Source organism: Megalobrama amblycephala, linkage group LG4 (assembly GCF_018812025.1).
Source record: "Megalobrama amblycephala isolate DHTTF-2021 linkage group LG4, ASM1881202v1, whole genome shotgun sequence".
In the NCBI taxonomy this organism is placed as follows: domain Eukaryota; kingdom Metazoa; phylum Chordata; class Actinopteri; order Cypriniformes; family Xenocyprididae; genus Megalobrama; species Megalobrama amblycephala.
The window spans coordinates 24,656,059-24,682,166 of NC_063047.1; the positions used below are offsets into that span (position 1 = coordinate 24,656,059).

General features: G+C 39.2%; 1 protein-coding gene across 7 annotated transcripts in view; it reads right to left on the minus strand.

The window, feature by feature from the left end:
- Positions 1-546: 546 nt before the first annotated feature.
- Positions 547-26,108, minus strand: part of fibcd1b (fibrinogen C domain containing 1b) — a 156,516-nt gene continuing 130,954 nt past the window's right edge. For all 7 annotated transcript variants that reach the window (XM_048188511.1, XM_048188506.1, XM_048188510.1 and 4 more), the window contains 2 exons: positions 10,656-10,835; positions 547-3,340 (listed from right to left, as the gene is read on the minus strand). In XM_048188511.1, the coding sequence (XP_048044468.1) occupies positions 3,072-3,340; positions 10,656-10,835 (449 nt within the window). In that variant the 3' untranslated portion in view covers positions 547-3,071. The remainder of the gene's footprint in view (positions 3,341-10,655; positions 10,836-26,108) is intronic.

Genomic DNA, 26,108 nt, shown 5'->3' on the forward strand with positions numbered 1-26,108 from the left:
TTTCACAACAGAGAAAAAATGACTGTTGCAAACTTCTGTTTCATGCTGACTTTAAAGATAATCTTTTATACTTAAATATAGCATAAGATAAAGTGATAAAAAGGAGCGCTGTTGAGGAAAGATGGCCATTAGGCGGTTACAGTTTTATTGCTCATCTCTTGTGCTGCTGTCTTCCCTAAGGAGTTGCCATTATTGCAGCAAAAATGGGACCAACACATTCAGCAGTGAACTCACACGCAATACCATGTGCTGCTCTCCATCATTCCCATTTGCACATGCCATGCAGTCAACTTTCTCCATCTCTCACTGTAGCTCACTCAAAACACAAACACACACAGACCCAGCAACGCACACACAGAAACACACATTCTTTTAAAACTGGGAAACGGGAACAGGATGTTCTTTGGCAAGTGCCAATAGCTTTAAACCACACATAAAGATTGTACTTATTTATAGAGCAAAGGTTTGAGGAAATGTGTCCATAGGGAACAATCAAACCCAGAGTCTGTGTGAAAAGTGTAATGTGTCTATCTTAAAATCCATGCATTGTCATTGCAGAAATCTTTTTATTTGTTATTTATTGTTTTTTTTTAATATGCACACAATATGAAGAGCCGTTGTCATACACAGAAGTAACAATTCACTTTTCTTCTTTATAAGTATATTTTCTGTTTCATTCAGTCACGCACACACACATTTCCACACATTCATTCTCACAGAGACCCTTAATTACAAATGATTTTAAATTTTAATCTGTCCCGTTATAATTTTGCACTCTTTTTGTCCTTTCTTGACTCGGTTTCATGACTTTGTTACATCATTTAACATCGATTTCCTTGATTCTTTGTTCAGTCTGTTAGCTTTTGTTCAGGGGATCATTACCATGGCAACGCACTGGAGAAATGTTATTGACAGCTGAACAGGCAGCATGGTTAACTTTGAAGCAAATGATGACATAGAGAAAAGAGGCTGATTGCAATGTAATTCCACAGAATGAGAGGAGGGGGAAATCAGAGTTGAGAGAACATAGAAAATACACAACGAAGACATAAACCGACAGAGGTAACTTTGTAGTTAAAGTGGTGCAAACTTAAGAGGAGACTCCAGAGACAAAGACGAGCACTCACTTATGTCCATTTAAGAGTCTTGACAACATCCTATAATGTTGTTTTTGCAGTCATCTTCCCACATATTTTCTCGAGTGATGTGCTCATTATTTTTGATGGTGTAGATTTAATGGATTTTAACTGCACTTCTGTCAGACCAGAATTTAAAACAAGAGTCCATTCAAGAGACTTCAGTTCAGTCATTCGATCCCAGTCACATGACTAGAGGCATTATCAGGACATTTTAAGGACCTTTTCTATTGTACATTGTTTCATTTGTGTGCTTTTGTCGATTTCCCGTAAGAAAACATTTCACATGCGCTAAAAGTCTCTAAAACATACACATTGTACATGAAATCTACACATATCTTAAAGCTCTTGGTACATTTATAAAGTAAAAATCGCAAAATTCGAGATGAATGAATCAGTGTTCATACTTGCACAAGTTCATTCACAAATCAGCCTGAAAACTTCTTTTGTCTTTATACATAAAAAACAACAAACAAACAGGGGAGCGAACAAAAGTTTTGTTAGTGCGTTAATCATGTTAAATACGTAAATCTTTCTTTTTTGAATTTAAAATTACACAATATAAACAAAGTACAAATAAATTGCCATCATCATGATAATGGAGATTTTAAAACATAATTAGGTTGAGAGAGGGATGAATTACGAAACCGAAGCGGCAAGAACAGAAGTGAGAGAAAAGGAAAAAGTCAGAAAAGAGCAAAGAAGAGAGAACAATGAGCAGAGTAATTGTACTAAATGACATGTTGACCTTTTCCACTTCCACAGGGGACCAACGAAAACAAACTGAAGGAGTGAGGGAAGAGCAGAGAAAGAACAAATGAGAAGAAGACCGGGAGGGGAAAAAAGAAAGGGCGAGAGATGAAGGGAGGTTCTTGAGGGACACGAGGGGAAAGGAGCACAATATTCACATTCGAGATGTCTGACCTTTGGAAAGTGAGTTGAAGAGAGAGACGGCAGTGAATGTGCTGATATACACGTTAGCGTTTGCACATAAAAGATGGCAGGGTGGCTCTTTTAAATTAGCATTTTGACAGGGGTCCGAAGGCATGCGTGAACAAATGACGTGTAGGAGTGCTAAGTAAACACGCTCGAGCGAGCTCGTCGGGCCGATAAAGAGATTCCCCGAGAACACTCAAACTTGCGGCGAGTCAAAAATACACGCTCGGAAAGCAGACGAGACAATATCACGTTTCCTTCTCATCTCGTTCACACACACATAAACAGCCTCCATCTGCGTATATGCGCGTGATAAAGAGCCTTGCTGATGATCACTTGGCAATGGCGATCAGACAAAGTGGCCAATATGCTCGCTAATGGCCTGTCAGACAGATGAGAGACAAACTCCCACAGAAATCTTTGCACTCCTCTCCTCCCAGACTGCCTCTTTCTCTCATTTCCCTCCCATCTTCCACACTTTCTTCTTTTATCCTAACCTCTTTCTTCAAGAATGAAGAATTAGCGGAGATTTGGTCTTGGCGTGTGTTCGCCGTAGTTGTGCGTTAAACAATACGGGGGAGAATGGAAACGGGAACCATTCCAACATTTCACTGTTGTACTTAGTCCTCTATTAATTATTTCTCTAACCGGTGGCAACATAATTGTATACTTGATTCAGTGTCATTTTTTATCAGAACTGAAGTATGACACTGAAGAGCAGCTGAGTCAGAGCTGAGATCTGACAGCTGAGGTGTGAAGAAACTTCAAGGCCTGATGATGAAGAGATTGTCACATGGAGGGCAGGACTTACAGCACAGCCACACGACAGTGTGACTTTTTAGCCAAATTAAGAAACAGGACAACAGAAAGCTCTCTTTCAGATCAGCAACAACAAATGTCCTTGTTGTTTTCCACATCGTACGTCCCATATTTAAGTCTTTTAAACATCTATTTTTATTTTTTTCACTTCCTCACATTTAAATATTACTTTTTGCACGTTTACTTGCTCTCTCGCTCTTCGCGTGTTGGTCGAATCTTCATTTCTGTGAATTTTAGCGAATACTGCCACCCGGTCCAGGACGACCACTCGATTCCGTCGGCGTAAGAGGTGTGCTGTCCACGCAGGTATTGGCCATTCAGGTTGGAGGTGTGGCAGTTGCGGTACCACCAGGCGCCGTGGTAGAACGAAGCGCAGTTGTTCTCCGAATGATCGTTGTCCCTGTCTTTCGTCGTAAACTTCATTCCGTTATGCTTTAGCAACGAATCTCCTGATTATAGACCCATGTGAAAAAGAAGGGGAAAGAGGAGAAAGACAATTACACTACTGTTCAAAAGTAAGTCAGTAAGAAGTCAAAAGTGACAGTATAATTTTAAAAATATTTCTGTTTGTCAAAGAATCTTGGAAAAAATGTATCATTTAAGCAGCACAACATTATTTTAACAGTTTTCAACAGTATCTGCCTTTACATGGACTCTTATAATCCGATTGTAATCAGACTTATAGTCGGAATAAAAAAATAACCACGTCAATCGGAAGGAATTTGCCAAATATAATTAAAATTTCATTTGGATTATAAGGGGTGGTTTAAACCTTTTCTAATCCAATTGAGAGGACAACTTGAAATAGATAAATATCAAGTCTGCACTTTAAAGGGATAGTTCACCCAAAAGTGAAAATTTTATGTTTATCTGCTTACCCCCAGAGCATCCAAGATGTAGATGACTTTGTTTCTTCAGTAGAACACAAATGATGATTTTTAACTCCAACCGTTGATGTCTGTCAGTCAATTAATGCAAGTCAATGGTCACACAATTTATAAGAGTCAATAAACATGCACAGACAAATCCAAATTAAACCCTGCGGCTCGTGACAACACATTGATGTCCTAAGACACAAAACGATCGGTTTGTGCGATAAACCAAACAGTATTTATATAATTTTTTACCTCTAATACACCACTATGTCCAACTGCGTTCAGCAATCGCTTGGTGAGGTCTGATCGCGCTCTGACAGCGGCAGTGATGTCTCGCGCATATACTTCAATGAAAGCTAGACAGACCTCACTAAGCGAATGCTGAACGCAGTTGGACATAGTGGTGTATTAGAGGTCAAAATTATATAAATACTGTTCGGTTTCTCGCACAAACCGATCGTTTCGTGTCTTAGGACATCAATGTGCTGTCACGAGCCGCAGGGTTTAATTTTGATTTGTCTGTGCGTGTTTATTGACTCTTATAGATTGTGTGACCATTGACTTGCATTGACTGACAGACGGCAACGGTTAGAGTTAAAAATCATCATTTGTTTTCTACTGAAGAAACAAAGTCACCTACATCTTGGATGCGCTGGGGGTAAGCAGATAAACATCAAATTTTCATTTTTGGGTGAACTATCCCTTTAACACAAAGAAAAAGAATCAATGTCGGAGAATAGTATCTGCAAACAGCAGGAAATAATGTATCTTCATGCAGTATGTGCATGTCAAAAAATCAATTCCGACTTGAAGCTTGTGACGTAAACACGCACATCAACCCAGGTCTGGCATCAGGAGGGGCTTGGGGGGCTATGATGCTATGATGAATGAATTTATTCCGATTTAAACAAAAAGTCTCCAAATAAACATAGCTATTGATAATAATCAAAAATATTGTACATTTAAGTCGCAACAGAGCTGACAGTAACACTTTATACAGTGCCGTAGATAGACGTTACTACATGTACTTATTATAGTAATAACAGTAAATTATGCATAATTACAAGTAACTAACCCTAAACCAAACCCTAACTGTAACTCTACAGTAAGTACATGTAGTTAATTAACAGTACTCAGAACTTATTTGAGTGATTACAATGTAACTACGGCACTGTAAAATAAAATGTAACAGAGCTGACTTTTGTTATTCTAGAAATAATGCTGTCACAGAAAGCTATTTCACACAAACGACTTCAGACGCCTAGGAACATGAGATGAGTTAGCATACACAAACAAACACCTCTCATCTCTGTGGCCCAGATGAAAGCATTTACAGCATTTTATCTCATTTTGATGTGATTTATGCATATAGAGTTTTAGTCTCTCTCATTTTTTTTTCTTTCTTTCTCCCTCACACTGCCATCCTCATCCTTCAAAACATCTTTTTGCATCACTTAAAAAAGTAGCAATGACTCACTCTTTGTTGAATCATTTTATTAGTCTCATCAGTGACTTTTTGATAATCCTCTTTCAAGAACTCATGCATAAACACATGGGTACATGTGGTACTCTATAATTAGATAAACAAATGTGTTATGCTGTTTTTCTAAAAGTAGTCTCAAATAAGGGGCTTTCAAACCTCTTTTATATTTCCTAGAACTCTTAGCTGAAGTATGCAGATTTTGCTGTGTTCTCACTGCAGGAACTAGGAAGGATTTTAGTTCTAGGAACTCCTTTTGGGGGAACTAAATTAGCTCCTTCTTCAGAGTAGGGTCTAAACCAGCACTATAGTAACTATCAATGACTATCAATATAAAAAAAAAAAGTGTAAGTTGATTGGTCAAACGCATTTCAAACACCGGCACCCGTCATTTTTAAAAACCTGTGTAAACTTATTTACTTCACGAACATAGAAAACAGCTATAACGGAATTTACCTGTTGTTTGCAGGGTTGTGTTCTTTTCTCTGCCTCGATGATATGTAATTCTGAAAGTTGTCATAGGAGATTTCTTTTCTCTTAGCACCTCTTTGTGCTCTTTCAGTCACGTAAATTATGAGTTTACATTCCATTTCCGTTATCAAAAACCCATGACACACAACAAACACAGCTCCGATCACGGCATCCTCCATCCACCGGTTTTTAGTGTTTGTAAATGCCACGCTTAGAGATGTCACTGTCGGGCACTTCAGAGATCCTATTTCCGGTGCGAATGCAACCAGGAACATGGCCCAGGGGAGAAATTGGTTCTATCCTAGTGGCTAGTTCCTATAAATGAGTTCAGTGCGAAAGCCCCTATTGTCTGATGGAATGACATACCCTTTTCTGTAATATAAAGGCAACTACTGTAGATATATCCATATATAAAGTCCCATTTACACCAAAAAAAGTCTGCTTTAAATTGTAAAGGAATTGTTTGTTTTAATGCAATAATTCATTTTATAATTTCTTTAAAAATAAAAAAAAATAATAAAAAACCTTGAAACCTGATAAACCTGAAAATAGTTAAATTTTCAAGTATAGTGCTTTTAAAATCTTAGGGAGAAAGCTGAAGGCAACAATGGTAATCTCCCTAAAAAGATACAACACAACTATTAATGAAATTAAGTATGCTGCAAGGAAAGAGAAATAAAACAGAAATAAATATTTTTTCCCCCACAAAACTATATGTGTTACAGTACAGAAGGGATGGAGACAACGGGAAACAGGTAAGTGATGTTTATTAAACAACCAGGAGAACTAGGAGCACGCTAGTGACGAGACAGTAAGTATACTGGAGTCCTTGAGCTAATCATAGAAGACGTTCTATGTGCAAACGAGACCGGACGCTGACTGAAGTGTGTGTGAGTCTTTTATGTCGTGGCTGATTGGGGTGCTTATTGGTGACAGGTGCGTGTGCTCAGAACTCTGGTGAGGGAGTGCGCTGTGATTGGGTGATGGTGGAGCCTGGCGTGTCTGTGACGATATGAACATTTTAAATAGGGATGCACTGATACCATTTTTTAAGGATCGAGCAAAGCCACTGGAAGGCAAGCCTGCAACGTTTAGCCAAAAAAGCGTAACGGCTAAAGCTAATGCTCCGCCCCAGAGACCAGAGGCGGTTTTTTGAATGGAAGTCAATGGATGAGAGGCTTCACTATGCTGATTAAACAGCTTTTGTGGGGAAATAGCTGATCATTTAATTAATCCACAGCCTGTTTGATAATCTTCAGAATGTTTTACACTAAACAATACTTTCGTTGGGAACTATATGTAGATTTTAGCTTGATAAAAATGTATTTTTTCAAGAGAAGGCAGACTAGAGAATGTTGCGACTGATGTCACTGCCATGACATGATAGGCTGAGAGGTGCCACACGTGATTATGTTAGCCGTTACGCTTTCTCCAATGGTAAGAGATACAGACCCTCTTATCTCCCCATTATATACAATATCTGGACCGAGTAATAGACCGAGTACCGATACTTTTTTTTCTGGTACTCGACGATACCGATACCGATGCCTATACATTTATTAATTTCTCTCTCTCTCTCTCTCTTTGGAGATGTTGCAGTTTTCCAAGCAGTGAGAATCTATCTTTTATTTCACTGATTCCTTTAATACTTATATGTTTTATTTATTTTTTATTTTTTTTCAGATACAGTAGGTTTATTTAACATATAGCCTAGCCTACATTTATTTGACATCTTTTGTTGTTTGATTAACATTAATGACAGACAGGTAGGCCTATTTAATTGGGCTGCTGAATGCATGGACGTTATTACCCACCTGTTTACGTCCACTTAAGCCATAACCCACTGTATTCACGTGAGATACTCCACACGATGGACATTTAGACATCTGTGTGCACATGTATTTGACTATTCAGGCGCGAGGAGAACTGATCGCTCACGCTCTCTCTCTCTGTCGCGCGTGCGATCAGTTCTCCTCGCGCCTGAGAGAGAGAGAGAGAGAGAGCGCTTCTGTTGTGTGTCATTCAGCGCAATTCCGCCTATCCCTCCTTCACTAACTGCACATAAATAACGAATTGTGTGATTGGATTTTAATTTTGTGCTACGACGATCTTCGACGATCATTTGGCTGTAAACTGAAATTATATTCAACCCGCCAAAGTGGCTAGTGGGAGTGGCTGTCTTACCCGCCACAGTTGAAATCTACCCACATTTGGCGGGTTGGCGGGTGTTAATGTCAAGCCCTGTTCATAACACCTCTTTATGACCCTCTGGGGGACCCACACCCCAGTTTTAAAACCTTGGTCTGAAACACACTGGCATAAAGCACACAGTGGCATTATGTATTAATGTCTTTCCCACCTATTTCCAAAATATTCCACCTATTTTCACTGCCTATTCTGTACACAGAGAGTGAACACATGACATTAAATGGTTGCAGCCTCACCCATCATTTCTTTTTTAGTAAATGGGATTGACTGACCTACAGTACATTCAACAGTTATCTCTGAATGAGAATATCATGGATGTGCTGTAGATTAATGTTATTTTAAGAAGTAAAGAATATTTGCATCTTGTTTCTTTGCTCTTTGTTTCCGCCACTCTGTCAGGCAAGTATCTCGAGATCCAAAAGCATTTCAGATCTATAAATCTAAAGAATCAGTGGGGCAAGAGCATTAAAAGGTCAGCCTGTTGGTCAATGACAAGTCGTCTTCTATGTTGTCTTCCCTCAAGAAGTGTCTTGTAGTGTCAGTCATCTGATACAAAAGGCATGTGGTGTTATTGGCCAACAGAAACAAACCTTCCCTATTTCCGTGGCTAAAAAGGGAATTTGGAAAGCCATCCTGCCTACTGTCCACTTCACTGATTTTTTTGGCAGGTGGGCAGGGTGGTGATGTGTCTGTTGCCCTATAAACTGTTTCTGTCAGCTCAACACAGAGAATACATTCCAAACAAGAGCTGGAACAGTGTTCCATGGAGATGGAGAGAGACGGGCAGAAAAAGAAAGCGTACCAGGATGAGTACAATAGTGGTAAATGTCAGGTGGTATTTCTAAACCTCACTGGGATTCGTTCAGAACCAGTTTGTGTTTAACCTTTCATCCAGCCTAAAATACAGAGGACGATCCACAGAAGAGGATAATGTTTCCAGAATGAAAGCACTAAACCTTAATTCCTCTTTTCTAACAGCCCACGACCTTGAAGATCTTCAATCTTCTGATCCACAGTCAGTTTTACTCAATAGTGTCAAAGACAATACACAGAGAAACTGATCCCAGACCGGGTCTCAATTTCCCCCTGGAAACACGCGTCATTCAAGCCTGACAGATTTTGTCTGCAGCTATGGGAATAAGCCATTAGTCACACTAGGGTCGCACAAGCCCACAGAAAATACTTGTATAGCTGCCGATGACATTTCTGCATTAAGAGTGTTATACCCAGACATGTCCTTGCAAACGCTCCGATTCGGTCACCTCCTCTTGGGAATCACTTTTGATTTGTCATGGGGATATTATCATGTCAGAAAGCCTTCAGGTGATGTGGTAATACCATGCGTGCCTCTCTAAAAAGGCTCTGTATAAACCTGCAACCTGCATAAAACATGCTGCAGATGTGCAAACTTAAACTTTGCGCTCACATGCCAGCGTGAATAAGGGGTCACCTTGACACTGGCCGGTCCAGAGCACAACTGCCTGTCAAAATTCAATGCAAATGATCACAATAATACTCTCAGTGCTGTGATTAGGGAGACCTGTCAGGCAGCAAACAGGAAACCCAGCAGCTCAAGGGCATGAAGATGCTGCCCAGCAGAGACCACCTGCTCACCTGACACCAGCACTACAGACACGATCCAATTCGAGTCCGGATATACCTGCTGTCCAGACAGGAGTTCTCTCATCTCTCTTTCATGCTCTCTCTTCTTGGTGTATTTTCCTCAGCTCCTGCTCTTGAGTTCAAACTCAGAATGCTCTTTCTATTTCTGTTTATCCTGCTGCTCACTTGTTTCTTACAAGACTCTGAGAAGCTTTCCAATTCAGTTTGTGTCTACGTTCTTGACATTTGACTAAGTCAATGATAATTTAGTCGTCAGGGTGTGTGTGTGTGTCTGTGTTTGTGAGGGCTGCGTAATATTATCAATTTTTCCAATTAATATTGATAATGATTGTTAAAATCATTTTTATCCAAAGGCTGCATAAAAAAAAATACTTGAGATGTGAATGAGTTTGCATTATGTTTTGAATGTGATGGAATAACAAAAAAGGAAAGACTGGATAGCAAAAAAATGGTAACCACCCCCCTGCCCCATCTTTCTATTGAGTGTACTTGCAGACTACATGCAAAAACAACATTTAGTAACCAGTGTGCACAAACAAATGGGTTTTTTCAATGAATAAACAACATACAATGTGACCAGTATAGTCTGGATCACGAATTCACATTTTAGTGAAATCAAAAAGGTACATTGTGACAAATATAGTCCGATTCATGAAGAAATTACTCCAATGAGTCGGTTCAAATAGATGAGTTTTTCGAATGGAATCAATTCTGAATCAAATTGAGAGCTTGTGAGTCAGAATCAAATTGAATTAGGAAATCTGTATTAATACCCAGTCTTAGTGGTTGTTTGTGTGTGGCGATTTGCAGAGTAAGCGTGATATATGTTTTGTTTGCAGCTGCGAAGTGTCTGAAGAGTATGTTAAGTGCCATGATTATTCTGTCTGTGCTATCAAGCACTGAAATGGACCAATTATCTGAATGAATAAGCACTTATTACTGTTGACTGAGATTTAATCTTGCTAACTTATTTGCATACAGGGTCCTTCAAAGTTACTTGAATATTAAGTATGTGATTTAAACAAGGCATACTAATTGCACAATATTGAATATATTGACCCACAGTCTGTAGCTTTATGTATTTAATATGTAAATATGTATGTGTACCTGCAGTGCCGGTGTAATCAGCAATGGTGAGGGGGTAACCATCATCCTCAGGATCAACAGAGAACAGCCCGACTCCAAATACACCGTACTGCGCAAAAGCTGTGCTGTTCTCAAAGTCTTCAAGATCTATGCGCAATTCGTAGTTTCCTTGGATAGAGAGAGCATGGATCTGTTTCAATCCTGATGAGAGAGAGAGAGAAAGACCAATTCATTTTATGATCATTTTTATTCATAGAAAGTGTCATTGGATTATTAATTAGTGCAGTGAATCAAGTAAAATATTTTAAATAATTAATTACACAGGTTTCTGTTTCCTCATGAATATATTTACACATGGAATCGTTTATTTTAGTACATAATTGTAATAACAATATATTTTGTAGTATATTCGAAATAGTATTATTGATATCAAGTACTAAGAGGGCTATATTACTAGTAACATTCTTAAATCGATCTTTTATTTCAGGTTTTGAGGATAAAATGACTAATAACTATATGTTTTAATACTTTTAAAATTTAGTAGCAAACTGCAAATCATCCGAGTGCTCTTTTGATTATCCTTTACAACAATTACAGAATCAGTCTAATTTAAATAAACTTACAAGAATCATTGCATAAACCATTTATAATAAAAGTATTATTTAGCTTTGCATTTATTTATGAGAAAAAAACTCCAGATGATGTTTCTGTCAGTCATTACTCTTTCTTTTTAAATGAGATTTCAGTTCATTTTGTTTCTACCTATTCATAAAATTACTAGTGAAAACATTTAGTATTTATATTTTGATATGGATTCTCGATCCTCTTTTTTAATAGCACAGGTATATATACTTCTATCCGCACTTACGCCTGTGTGGCTTAATTGCTCATTTCAATTCATTTTGATCAATCAAGTATAGCCAAATGTAGACTGCAATGCTCAAACAACATGAGCATATTACGGCACAGGAAGTAGGGGGAGAAACAAAACATTACCATAGTCTCTGACAGCGGAATAACAAAGGCTGCATAAATTCTGTTAATTATTTTTAACGTTACACTGCTGATATTAATCCCCCCACCCCATCCCATCCCTAGTATGAACGTGTAGTTTGTTCTCACTCACTGTGGCTTCCATATAAAACAATGTAATAAAACACTGAAATGCTCAAACATCTATTAATATGCAGAGCAAATGCATACTTTAAAAATTCATACACGACTACTATGCATTAAAGCTGCATGGAAAACAACCAGGTCTTAGGGGAGATTCGCTCTTTTTATATTTTGTTGTTTTTGCATCACATTTCCAGCACTAGACCCACAAGCACCTGATAGGAAAAGTCTTGCAGCACCGTCGTCACATATCAACGCTGAGCTGAATTATCAAAATTCATTTGACATGCATGGCACAGTGTGACTACAAACATATGAGTATACACACGGAAATGGACAAAAGTGATAAAGATAAACAGAATGATTGATAAAATGAGGGAAACAGTAGCTTTGAGGCTGGCTTCTATGAGTGCATACAAAATTGAGCCTTTTCTGTCTTATGCAAAAAATAAAATAAATAAATAAAATGATTTATTTTTGAAAAGAGGAAAAGAAACCTGCTACTTTCACATGCAATTTACATAACTTTAATTCAGGCTTAATTAAAACCCTTGAGATCCTCCCTGAGGCTCGTTTGGAATAATTAAACATTGGGAGTATTTTATGCCCTTCTTGCTTTTCTACCAAAAAAGGGGCCAAACAGGCGAGTATGTGCACATAAAACTCAGGTGTGCCTGAATTTTCAATTAAACATTATTGTGAAGACATTTCAAACGTAAGAACTAAGCTGCATTTTGTCTTGAATTATCATACTGATTGCTCAATTTAATAGCGAGAGTGAATGTGAGTCAGAGTGTGCTGCTGGATGGCTTTATCAGGTAAATGTTTCTTCTTTGATTATTACGAACTAAAGCAGAGCAGGGAATCATTCCTGTTCTTTACTTAGTACATGTGATGCTCATGTTTTGAAAATGTTTTGACTCTTAGGCATGCTGAAAATAAGCCGTTATTACAAAATACTGAGCCCGATCTAAAGTGTACATGTGAAAAGAGAACATCTCAGGGATCTCCTACCTCAAAACGACAATAATCATTTGATTATTCGATTAATCAAACAAATAATCAAAAGATTAGTTGATTGAAAAATAATCGTTAGTTCTAGCATGATGTCATTAATGCATTTTTACCATACAAAATCATCAAAAATTAAAAGCATAATAGTAAAAATTATGTCTGTCTGTTACTGGTCAATATAAGCTCTAAGAAAGCCAACACAGGCTCATTGGAAAAACGTACGTGTCAACATTTTTGCTAAACACAAAATAGGTACCAATACATACATATCACTGCAGTTTCTAACAGAAATGAACACTAGATGCAGTAAAACAGCAAGCACTTTTAATCGTTTTCACACACAATTATGATTACAGGGGCAGATTATGGATTAGTAAAGACTTGTTTTCATGCGGCTCCTTGCACAACTATGTTATGACCTTAAAACACTTTTTACCATAGTGCATGCTTTGTAAAAGAATATATTTTGGAGGTATCATCACATCACCAGCACCAGATGTTTAGTTTTACTGATGTAACAAGCTTGCTCGGTAGCTCAGCTGGTACAGAATTATACTTGCAATGCGAAGAGCTCGGGTACGAATTCAATGAATTACGAGTAAAAGAGCTCAAAGACCAGAGATCAAAAACAAGCTAAAATGCCATAGTTACAACTACGCTTTTATGTCACATTTGCTTTTGTTGACACTATTAGGTAGGTTTAGGGTTTAGTGTAGTTGTACGTTATTAAACGTGATGGAGCATTAAGCTTTTAGCGACACTCACTGGACATTTCAATTCAGAACTGCGGTGATACGTACAAACTCCAACATAATAAAACATTGCCATATTCATATATATTTTCCGTTTTGCAAAAATGTTGGACTGGTTTTCATTTGTAGTCTTTTTAAAAGGCATCTGAAATAACAATAGTGTTGTCAAAAATATCGCTTTTTCGATAGCTGAAACGCTTCTAACAATCATTTTCCACAGAACAGATACACAATACCAGCTGCGCTTTCTCTCGCTTTCATCTCTCCAAAAGAGAGATGACACACAAACCATTCCTTTACCCACTCATTTCATTTGCTCCAGAAGAATAGCCAATTGTTGGCAGAGGTGTAAAGAGTACCTAAAAACCATACTTGAGTAAAAGAACTGATACCTTACATCGAAAATGACTCCACGACAAGTTACAAGTAACCAATTCCAATATGACTTGAGTAAAAGTCTTACAGTATCGTCTCAAGTTACGCACGTAACCATGGTTCCCTGAGAACAGGGAATGAGACGCTGCGTCCGAAGCGCTAGGGGAACGCCTTCGCGTGAACCGGTGTCTGAAACACATATCCAATCTCGCCAATATCATATTGACTTCATAACAATGCGACCCGCGTGTATAAGGGACGCCCAAACAACATGTCATATGCTTATCGTCTGAAGGGACTGTAAACAGGCGGGCCCCGAGGCATGGCTAGGAGACGCAGTGTCTCGTTCCCTGTTCTCAGGGAACCATGGTTACATGCGTAACCTGAGATGTTCCCTTTCGAAAGGGAACTCGTGTTGCGTCCAAAGCGCTTGTGGAATGATATACCAACGCCACCAAGCTGAGGGGAGTGCATGCCACGCACGGCAGTGATGACTGTCAGAATCCGGCAAATTCAAATGAAATGCCAGACCCACTCACCCTACAGGGCACAAATGAGCTGTCAGTGACAGCACTCCCAGCGGTCAAGGCGTCAGCTACAAGCCTCAAAGCGGCCTCCATATCTTACACATGAAGGCCTGCCAAGGCCGCACAAAGGCCTGGAACCAACCACTTCAAAGGAAAAGGGTCCCTTTAAGGGAGCGTGGCTAGGGGGCCAGAGGAACCCCAGTCAGTCACTTCTCAGGGGAACACAATCAACCCCAAATGCCACCAGGGAGGCTGACCTGGCCTCTAGCTGAACTAGTAACCTAGTCTTCCAACAACCTGTCTGTTACTCTGAGTTACTCTGCTCGATCCCAGGAACTACAAAGCACCTATGTTTCAAGGCGCTAAGGAGGCTGTGCACTCTAAAAAGGAACCCTCGCGAGGGGACTGCTCAAAGCCTAAGAGCTGATCTAACTGGGAGGCTTCAAGGGAAGCCTTCAACCACTGACCAGACTTAGGAATCTAAGTACTGCTGACCAATACCCAGCTGCTGGGAACTTGTATCAGGGAGGCCTACTGTGGCCAACCACCTGGTACCAAGTCTAGACTGGCAGAGAATTAACCATACTGTGGGAAATTCGCCTCGAAAGGGGCCTACTAAGGCCACGCATCTCAATGGCAAACGTTCACTGGCGGACTGTGGCCATTGCTAGCTGCCATACACCTACTTATTAGTGGCTGGCTCTCAGAGAGGCCTGTTAAGGCCTGTTGCCTGAAACTAGTTGCCAACATTCTGATAGCAAATAGCTAGTTAGCTGTCCAAAGCCTACACCTTGGGCTCACCCACAGGGAGGCCTGCTGTCTTCCAGAGCAGCCTGCTAAGGCCAACAAGCTGAAAACAAGCAACAGCCGGATGCCAGATGCCCACAATGCTGGGAACTCAACCTCAAAGAGGCCTGCTAAGGCCTGCCATCTGAAGCAAGTCCACTTCTAAGTGGCTAAAACTTTCTAAAAATACCAGCACAAAAAGGAGCTCGCTCACAGAGAGGCCTTTTAAGGCCTACTCATTCAAAAGCAAAGCATAGCTAGCTGAGCTTTCACATACCAAAGTGTTGGGGACTCGCTCACAGGGAGGCCTATTAAGGCCCAGCTAAGTCTTGTTGCTACAACATCCACACTAATGGGGCTGACCACAGAGAAGCCTGCTAAGGCTTACTATCTGATGGCATAAGAAATAGCTACATGAGCATGTGCTGGCTGCTAGGGGCCCAACGTGGTGGGAACTCACTGTAAGTGGAAGCCTTTTAGGGCCTACTACCCTATAGCGAGTCTAGTAGCAGAGATTGTTTAGTATTCAAACAATGCCTGGGACCTACCACATCGCCAACGAGTGGTGTACTCAGTAAAAGCACTTTTCACCCTTAAAGCAAGGGGAGTACAAACAAATGCCAACATGCCCTGGAGGAGGCCCACCTGGGCCTACTACTCCAGATGAACATGCGCGTCAGCTCGTGACAATGCTGAGCTACAAGGGAGCATACTAAATGACCAGCCCATGGTGAAAGTCAAATACCGCTTAACCTGAACCACAATGGTGCAGGGCAGATAACAACAGAGCTATAAGCGAAGCGCTCAGAAAACACCATGTTTACAAGGGAGTACTATCCGCCTAACCCTGAGGAAAAAACTACAGGGTGGAGGCCAACCACAAAGATCATGACAGAAATAATATCTGTACTCAGCCCCAGGGAAATAGGGGCTTTTCATAGAAAAACCACCCACACTCAACCCAATGCTTGAATACTAGTTCAGTGGGCTTAAGAGGAGCCTAGCGAGGGCCTACCTGAGCTCAACTTCCAAAATGCAGGCCGCAGCAAGCATTACTAATCACAATAGGAAAGGGAACCATCTATTCTGCCTCTACACCAATCTGCACCATGCAGAGGGGGGCGGGCCTTGGCCAAACAACTCTCAAATGAGAGGAGGCCAGCACTAGGGACTCAAAAGGGAAACAACACTCACTAATGACAAACCTTTTACAAACCTGAAAGGATCTTCTCACTATCAAAGCCAAAGGCAGACCAACAGAATCATAATACTCATTACCGGCCCAGCCACAGGCCTGATGAAAGAAGCGCCTGGGGTTGAAGAACGAAGCCTTCTGGTCCCGTCCGCGGCCCTCAGGTCGGGACGGGTAATAAACATCTTGAATGCCGCTGGTCTAAGACGCTCAGCAGTTCAGCCTGGTGTGTCTGCCACAGAGCCCTCGTGTGCAGAGCAGCACCAGCCTGACCCACTGCCGCGTATGCCCTGCCATCTAAGCGAGATGTCACTTTAAGGGGCTTAGATGGCTGAGCTTTCAGTGTCAATGTCCACTCCCCTAATTATTTTTTGCAAGAAAAGTGCTGAATAATATTTATTATTATTATTATTATTATTATCATCATTATATATTGTATATATAGTATAATATTATATATCATTCTTTGTGAATGCACGCAATCTCTCTCCTAACGTGCTGCCATGGCAACTGCAGTCTGCCGGCAGCACGTTCCATAATCTCTAACAGCTCAGCGTACACGGGACAGGATGACTGAGAGGATTCAGTAAACTCACCCTCTCTATCCTTGTCAGCCATCTCCCGCTCGACTGGAAGTACACTCGCAGCTGGACCTGAGGATGCAGAAGACAATGCATCCTCTCCCAGCAGCTCACTCTTGCCAGCTGCCGAACAGCGTGAGCGGTTATGCCCCTCTCAAACTGTCCGGTGAGCTCCACCTGCGAGCCCCATGATCTGAGTCTCCACTCTGCCTCAGCACGAGCGGGACCGAACCACCAAGCTCAGATGCTGAACTCTCTTCCCTCGAGAAGAGACCCAGACGAGAACGGAGCGTTCTTAAAGGAACGCGCTCACAGTTTGCATAGGCAGCTTCCTCGAGAACTTACCATCCGTGCTCTTCCCCCAGACAGAGAACGCACAGCTCGTGTGTGTGATCTAGTGTCAGATAGCGAGGACACGGATCCACACACTTAATAATCCTCTCTGTGCATTTCATTTTGCCAGATAGTGCTTCACACATGACAGTCCCTGAAGACGATTAGCGGATGACATGTTGTCTGGGCACCCCTTATATACACGCGGGTCGCATTGTTATGATGTCACGGGCTGTCGCCGGTCAATATGATATTGCCGAGATTGAATATGTGTTTCAGACACCGGTTCATGTGAAGGCTTTCCCCTAGCGCTTTGGATGCAGAGCGAGTTCCCTTTTGAAAGGGAACTGATTTTAACAGTACTTAAGTATTTTACTCATGCTGAATGTAGGCTCAGAGATGCACTAGTCCTGAGAGACATGCCAGTGAAAATAAGAAACAATTGATTTGTAAGATGAGAAATCAAGTTTATTTTATAAAATAATAAAAAAAAAATAATAAAAAAAACACCTCAATATTGCAATAAATCAAGGTCGACACAACAGCCTCTTAAACATCTGCAAACTCTCAAGTCTCAGTTAAGCTCAAGTGCACAAAAAGGCCATAAGTAGACCAATATCCTTCAATATGGTCTTGTCAATATAGCTGATAAATAAAACAATGTTAAGTAAAATTAAATAGTCAAAGTCTACTGTATGTGCTGGTTTGAGCATCATCACCAGCTGCAGTCATTTCCTCATCTAATAAATCAAACACCTGCGATTCAGCAACTACCTGCTAATGCACTCACATTCATGTAAAGTATCCTTGTTGACAAGTTTGGGTGAGTAAAGGCAAAATGCACAAGATATAGTACCTTTAATGCCCTTAGATGGTGATATCAGAAACAAGTTGCTGCAGAAAAAGTTAGCTGCCATGAAAAATGTAATTTGTAATTGCATTACTCATCACAAATGTAGTGGAGTAAAAAGTACATTTACTTGCTCAAAAATGTAGTAAAGTAGAGAGTAAAAGTTGCCAATATCTTGATACTCAGTACAACTACAAAGTAGCCAAAAAGATACTTAAGTACAGTAACTAATTACATTTATTCAAGTACATTACACCTCTGATCGTTGGTTGCCTGGAAAATCCAGCCTCACCACTGTACCAGTGGATGAGTCTGGTCGGCCATTGAATCAATTTGATTTCTAGGGCGGAGCAAATCCAAGCAAACAGGAAGTGGAGTAAACCAATCAGAGAAGGGCAGATATGACGTTAGCAAAGCGAGGGTTTGAATTTCGGCATGTGATTGCGCTTAATTTTACTTATTCCCGCAGATTTTGTACTCACACCCAAAGTGCGAGCACAGTATAATGGGTCTGTCTGTCAGGTCTTAAAGTTACAACAGCCCTAATATAGCCTACCGGCTGCCAAATTATGGAGATATTGGAATCATGAGATAACATTAAAAATATCAATATGGCAGATTTTCCCCATGGTAATTGTGGCCAGTGAAAATGCTGAGTGGCTAGTAACTTTGGAAAACCACTAGCCACAGTGGTTCACAATGTCAAGCCCTGAATACAATGTATAAACTACATTTAAAGTTATGCATTTAGTAGATGCTTTTATACAAGATAACTTACATTGCAATTGAAGCATACATTTTTATAATATATAATGCATATTAAAATATAATAAATAATAATAAATTAGACAAACCCTAACCTTAAAATACATATTTTTGTATTGGCACCCAATACATGGCACCCCCAAATGTCCCTAAAAGGAGATTTTGTCATATTTATCTGACATCTGGAGACACATTAGTCCTCAAGCTACAGCTAAGCAAACCCACATACACACACATTTAGAAAGAAAGGGAAAGTAAGCATAATAGATCACATACACACTCTCTCTTTTACAGTGCAAGTCCTGTGCCTTCTGCCAGATGCCCTGCTATTGTGATATGGGCAGTCAACACCGGTAAAGCCTGAGCACTTCCTATTTGCCAGTAAACATAAATAGACACTGATATATTGAGGCAGAAAGCGGATTGTATGTTGAGCACAAATTTAAGAGAGCAGCACAGTAAAAAGCCTACGGGCACCAGCACTCACACAGCACACCTGTGATAAATACCACTCTAAAAATGACATATTCTAGCAATTATGCAGAGAAAAATTGGGTCAGAGCAAGCCATAATGTTTCAAAGCTCCTCTGGGTTACTATACACACACAAACACACACATACACACACTCAACAAATACAGATATCATACTAAAACAGGAAAAATAAAACATCTCTTATGATGTTCATAATAAACAAGCTAAATTGTTACTCATTTAAATAATGGTACTACATTCCATTTTCTGCCAGCTAAAGAGACAAAAGACGATCTTCATTCTGATTAATGTGTTAATGTCTTCAATTTGCACCTAATTTGAGTGATACAATTGTCTGGCTCATTAACAATTCATTCACAGACATGCACAGCTATATCTCTCTTTTTGCCATAGTAAAAGGTTCAAATATTAATCATTTATTTGCTTAGATTTGAAAAGTATGTTGCGAGGGATATGTATCGAGCGGTTATAAATATCCCCCAAGCCATTTTTCCACATCCACATGGTTTTACTCCAGGAAATAGAAACAGCACTTGAATCATTACACTTTATCTTTTTCTCTTTCTGTCCTCTTTCAGTGACATTTCTGCAAGTTAAAATATTCATAATGCTTTTTCTCTCTGTGTGACTCTGTGCAAAAGAAAAGGAAAGAAAGAAGAGGGGAAGGGAAAAGAGAACTCACAGGAAGAAATGTGAAGTGTGTGTTTGTTGAAGAAGAATGAACAGAGAGATGGAGGGCAGCGCAGAGGGCAGAAAGTGGAGGGGTGTCTTTGAACACCTGTCTATTTTCTCTCTCTCCCATTAAGACCAGAGAAGAGCGGAAAGGATCTCCTGCAGACTTCAAAGGGAGAAGCTCTTGGGGGCGGGGTGTGTGTGTGTGGGGTGGGGGGTATCTTCCTAGTGTGTATGTGTGAAGATACACATATACACATAAAAACCACAAACGTGCTGACGAGATTCAAAGGTCTATAATCCACATGTGCACACACATTCTTTTTTTCTGGTGACCACTGTGAAGAACTTTGAAAGTGCAGGATAAATGTTGCCCTAGAATCAAAAATTGAATTTACCTTGGCATAGTTCAATAACAAGAGTTCATTACATGGAAAAGACATACATTGAGTTTCAAACTCCATTGCTTCCTTCTTCTTATGTAAATCTCATTTGTTTAAAAGACCTCTGAAAAAAAAGGCGAATCTCAACATAACACAGACTGTTACGTAACAGTCTGGGTCATTAATATGTACGCCCCCAATATTTGCATATGCCAGCCCATGTTCAAGGCATTAGACAAGGGCAGGCAGTATTAACGTCTGGATCTGTGCACAGCTGAATCATCAGACTAGGTAAGCAAGCAAGAACAATAGCGAAAAATGGCAGATGGAGCGATAATAACTGACATGATCCATGATTACATGATATTTTGAGTGATATTTGTGAATTGCCTTTCTAAATGTTTCGTTAGCATGTTGCTAATGTACTGTTAAATGTGGTTGAAGTTACCATAGTTTATTACTGTATTCACAGAGACAAGAGAGCCGTCGCTATTTTCATTTTTAAACACTTGCAGTCTGTATAATGCACAAAAACAAATTCATTCTTTATAAATCTCTCCAACATTGTGTAATGTTAGCCCATTAGCCACGGAGTACTATCAAACTCATTCAGAATCAAATGTAAACATCCAAATAAATACTATACTCACATGATCCGACGCATGCATGCAGTATGCGTGACGAACATCTTGTAAAGATCCGTTTGAGGATTATATTAGCTGTGTGAACTTTGTAAATGCACTGTATTATAGTCGAGAGCTTGGGGGGGGCAGGGAGCTCGCGATTTAAAGGGGCTGCGTGCTGAATCGGTGCATAGTTAAAAAAAATAGGCAGTTAAAAAAATGTATTAAAAAAAATCTATGGGGTATTTTGAGCTGAAACTTCACAGACACATTCAGGGGACACCTTAGACTTATATTACATCTTGTAAAAACTGGTTCTAGGGCACCTTTAACCCGCTCTTATGTTTTCTGGGACTCTTCTGCTCCTTTTAACCTGATTTCCATAACCAGATTAACCATAACCTCCAATGTTCTAAAATATATCTAACATAAAATAAAACGGTGTGCAAATGCCTGTATTAATTTTGGATAATGTAAAAACTATATTCAAAATATTGACCATTCACTGAAAATTCATTTAAAACAGAATCTGTTTAAATCAGTGCCGTAACCACCATAGGCACTAAGGAGGACAGGTCCCTCCAAATAGCTCAAAATACCCCATAGATTATATAATTTTGAGGGTGAGCAAAAACGCTTTGGTTTGGTGTGTGTCCCTTTAAATGCAAATGAGCTGCTGCTCTCAAGAAGAGGGCGGAGTTTCAAGAGCTTGTGTCAGCAGCGCCGATTACCTCAGACTCACTGAAAATGTCAGAGACTCCAGAAGAAATGACAACATGTAGAATGCAACAGGACATTTCTGAATGGTTAGTTAATTAATTTATTTAGTTGATGTGGGATACCTTAAAGTCATTCATTAGCATATTCTGTCATGATAATCTATAAATCCCTCATGTGGGAACTGTTGTAAGATGCCTACAGAGCCAGAGAATATATGCTGCATGAAGACAGAACAGTAGTTTAGTTTAATTACGGTTATAACTTATGTTGTCATCTTGCTTTTATGACATGCTATTGCATTTGTCTTACGTGCTGTATTGCAATAACATGGCCTCACCCCTTTGTTGCGTGTTCTTGGGGGCAGGGTTTATGTAAATTTTAGGGTTAGTGATGTCACTAATCCAGGAAGAAGCTCGTTATATTCTCTAATAGCCGTTTGTTGTAGTCCTTAAACAGAGAATTCTTTAAAAGAAAATATCTCCCTTTGCATTGAACTTTGAGTGTTGCAGATTGCAGATGTTGTTTATGCTCTAAAAGCAACATTACACACTAACTAAAGTTAAAAAAGTAAAATCATAATCAACCTTTAAATTTCTAGTCTGGTCTGCCTCAGCGGTCTAACAGTGCTCTTCAATGTCAAAATGATGGCCAATCAGATTGAAGAAGGCGGGGCTTAATGTTCATTGTAGACGCCTTTCGTTTTTACAGTGAAATATTGAGTGCGTGGTAAGATAAAAGTATTTGACAACTGTTTTACCATGGATATGTTTAACGACCCATAGTAGCATACAGTGATGCAAACTTCAACTTTTTTAATGAAATTTTGCCATTTTGAATTGAAAATATGCTATCATTTAAATTATGTCATTTATAACTGATGCATTTACTTGTACCTGAACTTTAAAGGGGAATCAACCCTCTTTTTAGTTGTCATATAGTGTCACAAATAGGTGTGTTAGGAAGCCAAACAATTAGAACATAATAATAATAATTATTATTCCTCCTATGACAGTAATAGCCATACAATGTAAAACAAATGCACTGTAAAATAAATTAATGTTTCATAAGCATCTTATTTAATGCTACAGTAGGGAAAATACAATAGTTTTGTCCTAATTTCTACACTTGGAAGAGATAAACCCTTGAGCTTTTATTCAGACGGTAAACTTTATTTAGGCGGTAAACTAACATTTCTGTGAAAGGTCTACAAACACCTCTTATTACAAATCTAGTAATCTGAAATGCTGTAATTTTCACACAAAAATGTTGGAAACTATGCAAATATAAAAACAATGCGCAACTACTGCCCGCTACGTCCCCACAGCACATGCAGAGATAGATGGAGCTTACTGCATTCATTCACTGTGACCCAAGACTACAGCTGATCATGAGAGTAAAGTGAGCAGGTCTCTGTCTGTCTCATAACCTACATTGTGCAATTAATAATGAAGTTGTGTGTTATTGTTATGAACATGATTGAGAATTAATGAGTTGATTAAATTAATGTCCAGATGTACCCAAATTCAGCATAACAATTGACATGAGCATCTCTAGTATTTCAAGAGAATAGTAGGACAAAAAATTGCATGTTTTTAGAGTACTCAAGACATGCTGATTATATTACACATGATACATGCTAAGACAATTAATGATGAATCATTCTTAAGTTTTTTGCAATAAGTAGTTTTGATGCTTATTAAAAAGACAATCTCAATGAATTAATGAATGAATGAATGACTATACAATAACATTTCAATAGCTGCGGTGGATGTAACCATTTTCATATTAAAGCCATAACTAGAATATGGATCTTGACTGAAAAATAATCTGCAAGTAAAAATGGTCATTGAAAATGAATGATTTTGTATTGTTACATAACATGATTTTTTCTGTAATATAGTTATAGTGTTGTTGTTGGCCTACATCAATAGTGTAGCTTCTGCTGTATCCTTAGGAGCAAAGATAAAGACATTGAAATGGATGCCCTGAGGTACACCAGTGAGCTGTGGATCAGTGTGGATAATGTTTCATCACCTATTTTCACTGTGTTCTAGAATCCAGTTACAGAAGGAAAACCTAAGTTTGAAGATCAGCTCAGAGAAAGTGACACCTGAGGGGGAAAGGCAGCTATATAGTCTCTAACTCACTTCCTGACACATAGTACGTTTCACACATGTGTAGATGTTCAAAAGCAAAAAGCAGAGCAAGAGAAAGGACTCACCAGCAGAGCTGTATGGAAAACTAAGTATATCTAGTCAGAGTCAGAGACAGCAAATCTGATTTGTGACATAATCTGTCTTTCCAAACATTCCCAATGTACCAAAACAACCGAGGAAATTATTCGTTTTTTCTGACTAGCAATGAAAATCCCCCGAAAGAAATAAGATATACTCTGACATGACGTTTATTTTTCCTGAAAACATTGTTTAAAGATTTGACCATGATATAAAATTGAGAAGTCAAAAAAGCTTAGAGAACAGCTAATACATTATATTATAGCAGTGGTTCTCAACCTTTTTTGGGCCAACGCCCCCCTGTCCATTATCCAGGTCCTTTACCGCCCCCCAAACACCATTAGCCTACATCATGAATCCATTTTCCAAACTGTGTTTTTGTCTTATCCTGAATCACTATGACACACCTATAATAAGAGTTTGTATTTTATATTTATATTGGGACTATTAGACTGGTTCGAGTCAGCACCGCTGCGGAGTACAGAACAAGACGCCTGCAATTTTGATTATTTACCGCTAGAGCTCTAAAAGTTACGGACTGCAGCTTTCATAATTAAAAAGCATGTCACTGAAAGCCAAATAACAGATTTGATTTGACTGAACAGTGGCAGGCATCCGGGACAAGCTGGAACCGGAACCTCCGAAATCTGATCCGGCACCTCATTTGGGGGATCCCCCTCTCATATAACACCAAAAGCGGTCCGTGCCGGGTTTTGTGTTTTCCAACACATAAGCAAAATATAAAGCAGTGGCTGTCAAACATTTTTTTTAAAGAACGACCTATTTTTTATTTATTTATGTATTTATGTATTTATATATTTATTTATTTTTAATTGACGCGACCAAACCAAGTCAAGTCAAGCATAAGAATACTAAAATATATAATATATACAGAACAAGAATAAAAACTTGTAAGTAGCTATAAACAAGCCCAAACGAAATCATTTGAAGCGAAACTGAAAGTAAAAACCGGCGTTCTCAAGCAGCCTCTCGTTCGGCACAAATTCAAATGTTTCCATATTAGCAACGTATTTGGATGCTGAACTTGCATTTATTGTGTCAAATAGTATTTGTACTTCACTCCCATTTCAATATCAACGAAAAAAAATCATCCTCTTCAAATGAGCAAAAATGTGTTTGGCAGAACCAGTTTTAGCGGTGGTCACACTGAACGGCACAGATAGGATATTACGGAGTATGTACGAGCAATGTAATTTTTTATATGTTTGGCTGATGGTATTTTATTTTGATAATGAACAGGCTGCGATGTCAAGTTTGCAATGAATATGTTGAGTGCGCACGCGAGGCGCTGGCGCGATCACTTCGACTGTTTCCTTATACCAGCAGAAACAACTTAAATACTCCGTAATTTACAGATATGAGTAAGACATTATTCGATACTGCGAAGTTTACTTTTATACACACACACTAAAAACAGAACATGCTTTTGCAAAATAAAGAAAACAGGATGCGCTTTTTACCATCTCGGTTTCCTTTCCTTGAACTTGTTTGTGGAGCGCCGCGCCTCACAAAAATGAATCAAACTCAGCAGTATATAGGCTACTATTGGGCACAGTTTTTTCTTTCGCTTTGTTAATCAATTAAGTCAAACATATTTTGTTTATTTATTCATTTTAGACTATGCTTTTATGAAAATGCCAACCCATTTTTTAAGTCTCGTGACACAGGGTTTGAAAACCTGTGATATAAAGAATACATATAAATTAGGCTATATAATTACATAAATTATAGATATATAAACTTCGATGACGATGTTTTCTGAAACTTAAGCGTGCAAGTTGCATGTTTTGCATTATGAAGGGAACTTGTGACTACAGAGAGAGCTATTTGTGTTGTTGGATATCGTTTTATTGAAATGCTGTGAGGAGACGCAGAAGAACTGATGAAATACTGGTTAAACAAGTATATGCCCATACACTGGCAGTTTCCACATGAACGCGCTCACGCACAAAATAACTACGAGTTTAAACATCTGATTTCTATGTCGAGGGCTGTTTGTCAGACTTTGTTGGGCCTAATACATAATGCCATGGTTT